The sequence below is a fragment of the Fulmarus glacialis genome, unplaced genomic scaffold (genome assembly GCF_000690835.1).
Source record: "Fulmarus glacialis isolate BGI_N327 unplaced genomic scaffold, ASM69083v1 scaffold11771, whole genome shotgun sequence".
Taxonomy (NCBI): Eukaryota; Metazoa; Chordata; class Aves; order Procellariiformes; family Procellariidae; genus Fulmarus; species Fulmarus glacialis.
Window position 1 is genome coordinate 16,595 of NW_009193432.1, and position 6,641 is coordinate 23,235.

General features: G+C 40.3%; 1 protein-coding gene across 1 annotated transcript in view; it reads right to left on the reverse strand.

The window, feature by feature from the left end:
* Positions 1-873: 873 nt before the first annotated feature.
* The window catches only part of LOC104083817 (chromosome unknown open reading frame, human C6orf106), a gene marked incomplete at its 5' end in the record, with an annotated part of 9,630 nt that continues 3,862 nt past the window's right edge, over positions 874-6,641 (reverse strand). The window contains one exon of the mRNA XM_009587454.1: positions 874-1,422. Within this exon, the coding sequence (XP_009585749.1) occupies positions 1,387-1,422 (36 nt within the window). The remainder of the gene's footprint in view (positions 1,423-6,641) is intronic.

Consider the following 6,641-nt stretch of genomic DNA (forward strand, 5'->3'; position numbering starts at 1 on the left):
GAGGTGACACAGCACTTTAGAAATCCACCACAGCACTTGAGGCCATTCTCTCTCCCCTCACACTGGACTTCCCAATCCATAACTGGAGGAAAATACATTGGAGAAACAGCAGAGCAACCCGAATCCTTAGAGAGGCAATTCCTCCTCTAATATCAAGCCCTGGAGAGCCCATTTAGAAGGTAAGAGCCTCAACGAAGCTACAAGCCAGGACAATAAAGGCGAATGAATACAAGGCGACAGAGTGGAATCCAGCTGATGATGCTAACTCATGCTCTGCATTCAAAAACACAAACAATTAGCCTCTATGCTAATACTTTATCACAGGAGAAATGAATGCAAAATTATACTCTATAAGAGAGAGATGGGAGATTCAAAATTAAAAGGCCATGACTTTGCATCTACTATCAAGTGAATTACAGCTACAGAAAAAGAGTTTCCTCTTGGCACAAGACTGATACACTTGCTTGGTTGCTCTAGGCACAGCTACTGTACATCAAGAGTTAACAAAAAGGTATTTTAAAATGCTAACCACATAGGACAGCTCTGGAACTTTAATAAATCTGTTTCTTATTAATATGGGTGTGTATTTGTGTGCACTTCATGTACAAGGGGAAGGGAAATGAGCCCTCCATTTTATCCTAGAAGTCCCAGAGTCTCTCTCTCCAACTTTGATACTGAGACCTGGTCTTCAGCATGGTTTCCAATGACATGCAGGACAACTAACAGCAACACCCAAACCAAAAGGAAAAAAAAAAAAAGATTAAAAAGTTGGTAACTAAAACCAGCAGATGATATTAAAAATGCAGAGCTGGGTGCAGACCCAACCTGTCATTAAAAAATGTCTGACAAAAAGAAGTCACTGCACAAACCTCTGAAGATGCTAAGCAAATTCCCATTCGGTAGCAAGCAAAACATAACAGTTCCATAAAAATGCACGCTGTCCCTTATTTAAAAAAATATGAACAAGAAACAAACAGAAATTAAACATTTGCTCAAACTACAATCACTCTGTAGGCAAAATATTTTTTTTTTAAAGATGGCTTTTTCATTTTCATTTTTTAAACTTTTTAAGCTACCTAATTATGTGTGAGAATGATTTCTAAAAAAAACCCCATGGTGTTGGTATATTTTCCTCCTCATAGCATTTAACAACACTCCTGAAATCCAGCATTCACGCATGCGTACTTAGATTTTGTATTTTTCTCTGGAAACAACTAGTCTTAGTTAGTGGGCTTTTGTTTTTTCTTCTTTATCCAGAACACGGAGGCAGAGAAGGGGGGGGTCCACGTTGTGTCTGTCTGGCACATGAATCCCCCTCCCTTCCCCCAAAAGTCAGTTCTTTGTTAAATTCTCCTCTTCTCGATACCCGTTTTGTGTTTTTGTGTTTTAAGACTGTCCGAAGGGATAAGGACCGTGGAAACCCTGAAAGAAAGTTGGAGACATAATCAATTTCAATAGGCAAGAAATAAAATTGATCAGCGTACGCCTACAAATGCTGACCATCCCATCCCAGTACTTTTAAACCAAATGCAACCCTTTACCCACCAATATGACCTTTGCTGTCCAGCCTTATGAAACACTCTTAAAATGCACGTTTTGGTGTTTGTAGCTGGTTTCCCCAGAGATGTCAGATGCTATCTACTTACCTCTTTCAGGTGCTATTTAGGCCAGGTAATAGCCAGGTGTTACTGGGCCACAAAGTAACTTGTGGTTATTTTCTACACCAGAGCAGAAATCCCCTATAGATGCTACAATACCTGCGAGGCCAAGCAACTGCAGTTTCACAAGTCTATTCTAAAGATTACAGCGAACAGTTAAGTAAGAGGCTGTAACTGGTAGAAGAGTGTTTAAGAAAAACAGGATTTGGAAATCCACGCTTCCACAACTGCTGCTTTTGCTCTCTCAAGATAACAATATACATTTTCCTCATGTGAAAAATCAACCACAACATTTAACCAAAAAAATCAAAATGCTTACTACAGAACCCATTTTCCCTCGACATCCTGAAGTGAGTCGTCTAAATGACAGATCTAGTAACAGGTCTCAGATTAACAGGAACTCCTTTCTGTAACTTCTATTGTTCAAATCAACTACCCAGGGTTTCATCAGGAAGCAAAAGAAAGCAACCAACAGGCAGGCAAGAGATCTCTCAAGTCACAGGGATATGAAGTTTGTCATAATGATGACGATACAAACCACACACAGAATCCTGTAAAATCCAGACACATACTCGGGTCAGAAGTGAGACAAGGGAAAAAAGCTCATTATATTTCATTGTCAAAGTTGGAAGACCATTATGCAAATGCTTTTTTTGACACAGTCCAGCTTCTTTCCAGCATGCTGATGAGTAAGACAGCCAAGACCCCAATTAGCACAAAGCCATTCTTGGTCTTTAAGCAAAGCTCTGACTTCAGTTTTCACCATTTTGCCTTTAACAGGGCAAATCTCAAAGGAAACACCATTTCCTGCATGTTGTCCTACAACTCTATAACAATCTCGCTGCATGAGCCACGGAGCCATGAAGCAGTGAGTCTTTAACGTGACTCGTATAAAGCACCAACTTCATTAGCTTAAGCCCGGCTGCAAAAATCCAAGTTCAAGAGCTCTGTTGTGTATTTATGTTCTAAAGGAAGTGCTGTAAGAAGCCTATAATCTTGCTACAGCTGGTGAGAAAAAGTAAATTATTTAGGATATATCAGGTGGCAAAACACAAGACAATGGTAAAACAAAGCATCTATCAGCAGCTCTCAAAATTCAACCAAGAGAGGAGGATTAGCAGACAATTAAACAGGACATCTCATGAACTGCGTGGGAAGTATGGAAGACTGGAAACTTGGGAATTGCTGTTTGCAGACAGAAATACATGCAAGTGATGGAAAACCAAACACGCTCCTACCCTAGGAATATGCTGCACTCCCAGTCTGTAAAGCAAGCTTTTCAAGAGATAACACCCAGCAGATTCCAGCACAACAGTTCACCTCAGAAAGGAGAAGCTCCCACCAAAATCAAGAGACTGAGATATTCAACATTTCCAAAAAATACAGTCACTGAAACAGGGGGAAGGGGAAGAGCAGAAGAGAAACATTAAAATAATGTGAATAGGTGCACAAAAAACCCCCAAAGGAGAACAATGTTACAAGCAAGATCCTAAGCAGTCTCACCTCAAAGGGATTAAGCTAGCGTACTTATTATTGCTCTACAGAAGAAAAACAGGGCTTGTCGCCGATTACCTGTACAGACCCACTTGCCAGACTTTGCTTCATCTTTTAGTTACCTGCACATAAGGCTTTGTTTGCAGATACTGACTGGCAAGCACTCACAAGCCTCATGAGTGCTTTAAACATCAACTGCTCCCAGCTGCCTGCTCCCTCTGCCGGGGGCTACCGACTGCGCAGCAGAGCCAGTGCTGTGCCGTTGATGTATTTTACAGTTTATGTCACAGGCAAAACCTTGTTGATTTAATTTGTGCATGCCGTAAGCCAAGACATCTGCATCACCCCATGACATAAAAGAATTCACAGTTAATCAGTACACAGTCCAGAGTCCTCAGCTTAAGTCAGACATGAGAACAGTTCATGAGTCTTTTTGTATGCGGAGAGAGACCCTGTGAAGAAGCTATTAACCTTGTTTTCAGGGAAACCCTCTGAATCTTCAGATACTGTTTTCTGTAGTATCTAATTTAAAGCTACACAATTATGCTAATCACATGTTAATTAAAACCAGAATTTAGCTCACCTTCGGAGTGTCAGATTGCTAAATATATACAGCTTTGTACCACGTGCTACACTGCACTTAACAGGCTGACATCTCTAGATGGGCCTCACTCACAAGCAATTCCAAGAACAGTCCCAGAATCTGTGATCAAGCTTAGCTTCTCCTGATGCAATGAATTTCACCGAGAAGAAAAAGCCCAAAGTCTTTGCTTTTGGGATTGCCACTCTTCACTGCATTTCACTTACCCGTGAGTGCACACGAGAACTTACAAAATTAAAAAACCCACTTGTTTCTTTTCTTTAAGATCGAGCGTAGACTTGGTTTAACATCAGATCCTCAGCAAGAAACTGTTACTTCTCTTTTTGAAATGAGAATACTTTCTTCCTCAGTAAGATGCAAGCTCTCTGCAGAGCAATTGTCTCTCATTACATTTATTCAACATGCACAGTGTAATAGTGTCTTGATACCTGAAAACTTCAGTTACTGCTGCAATGCAAATACCAAACTCCATTATTCTTGAAAATGTCATATAATTATCCCTTGTATGCAATGTTTTACATCATAAACATGCAAAAATAATTCTGCATACAATTGCAGTTTTTGAGTTATTTCAGCTGAAGAATTATTCACACTATTTTTGGTGAATTCCCTTCTATTCTCAAAATGAGATCACTGTCTTTATGAAAAGCTCAGCTGCAGCTTTGCAAATTTACTTTCAATTCTTCCAGTATCTTCCACAGAAGTAATTGCTAACTTGCTAGTGAAAGCATACTTGCTATTCATACAGACAAATATGTGCGAAGAGAGGACCATGTTTTTCAAGAAAAGACTCTATGTGAAAATTATTGGTATAAATTATCATTTGACTTCAGTATCTAGAAGGGAGTTGAGATGTTTTGGAAAGTTACAGGCCTTTGTAAGTACTGAGCTCTTTAAATGAAGGCACCTGTGCTAGAAATAAAATGAAGATTAAGTTAATCTTTCACAAACCATCACAACACAGGCTTTCAAATAGCTATCTTTATTTCACCTTTGTGACTGAGTCAATAAAAGGTACACTTCAAGAGAGACAGGCGTTTCTGATGCACAGCTGCAAAGCAATACAGGAGTCTCCCAGTGTACACTGACAGTAGCATCAGACAACGCTACAAGTCCCCGTTTCCTCATCACCTCCTGGGCCGCTCCTAGTCAGTGCTTCTCCAAACTACGCAGAATTCTCTTGACTAACTTAGGTAAACTGAACACAAACAGAAGAACAAAGTATTGAGCACTTTTTTATTCCATGCATGCTGTGCAAACATGGTGTGGCAGTTAAGACCACCAGGAAGTTAAGAACCTTCCCACAGCGCAGCCACTCGTAGGGCTGGTTTAGATGCACATAGCTGATGAAGTACATGAGGGCTCAGGTACATGATTAAGTTACCATGCAACAACTTAGCTCTTGTAACTTAATCAATGGCGTGCTTTTAGTCTACAGAGATAAAAGAACAGGGAAACTCTGTTGGCCTGCAATGGAGCAAAGTTAAGCTAAAATCAGATTATCTCACATTTCGCACAGTCCGAAAGCACACGGACTGTTGGTTTTCATGGATGAGCTAACATGCAGCATCCAAACACATTAGTCTTTCACCAGATAAGCAAACCAGCTCATGCAACATCAGTTTAGCCTGCAGATGCTATGCAGCAGTGTGGCTGTCAAAAGAGTAGCTATGGTAGTTTTGAGTCCAACGTTCTCCCAGTTTGTTCTAAATGAATTTAACCATGTGGTAACTAGCCCAGTTTGAAGCTCACATATCAGGATGGAAGGAGCTTCTCTTCTACATGGATGCAAACATTTCTGGGGCATCTTCCTTACCCACAAATATAGTTGGGTACCCAAATAGTTTCCAGTGAAAAAATTTCTGTCTAAAGTTTAGAGATGTACTCCAAAAATACGCAAGTTGGAGTGCCCTGGTTTGGAAGAAGCACGCATCTAGAAGCAGCAGCAACTTTTAAACTCAGAGAGGGGAAGCCAGTTAAAGGCTCTAGGGATAGAAAGAGGTTTGGCTTCCCCTTACGTATAGAAAGCTGTCAAGTAGCATGGATCAGAGTTCAGCTCCACACAGAACGAAGTAAGATGGGGAGCATAAATACAGCAGGAGAAAAGGTGTTAAGATTTTAATTTTGTGAACTCCAAATATGCTTATATTTCACTGGGCTTTTAAGAGTAGCATGAGTAATGAACAGAACAGATTAATACCAGACAAGCTGTAGAACGCCCTTTGCTACGGCAGTGACTATGCAAATTGTTCTGTACGGGCAAGTCTTTGCAGAATCAGAACTTCGACATGCAGTTTTCTGCTTTACACAGAGAGCAGCAATTCCTCAATTCATACCGGCAACAGATTCAGAGAGATATATATTGTTTATACATAGATGACAAGTACAATCTGAATGTCAGTATATGGCTATCCACTTCAGATCTTTTTAGACATTTAAACCTGTACGTTTCTTTCCTTAGTTAAGAAATTTAACTCTAATTCCCCAGGCACTGTAAGACTGCATCTTGCGCTTTTAATGTAAAAGACTGTCACAAGAGAGCAGCAATGACCTCGACGGTGTTGCTATGAGACAGGAGCAAGTAAATAGAAGGAAGCTATATTAGCTTCATCTCTCTCGAGAATACAGAGAGAAAGCGATTGCCAAAGAGGAGAATAAAATACCCATGCATGGGTATATCTGGACTCTAAAACAGCTCATCCCTATCCTGAGATAAGCATCCTATCCTGCACTTAAGCACATCTTTAATTCTAAGAACATGCAAAAACTCCACTTGGAATAGATATAACAACAACATGCTTAAAGCAATGCCCTGAACACAGACCCTGATCTACAACCTTCCAGCCGTTTATTTGATAAGGTGAGCAGGGCTTACCCAGGGAAGGCAT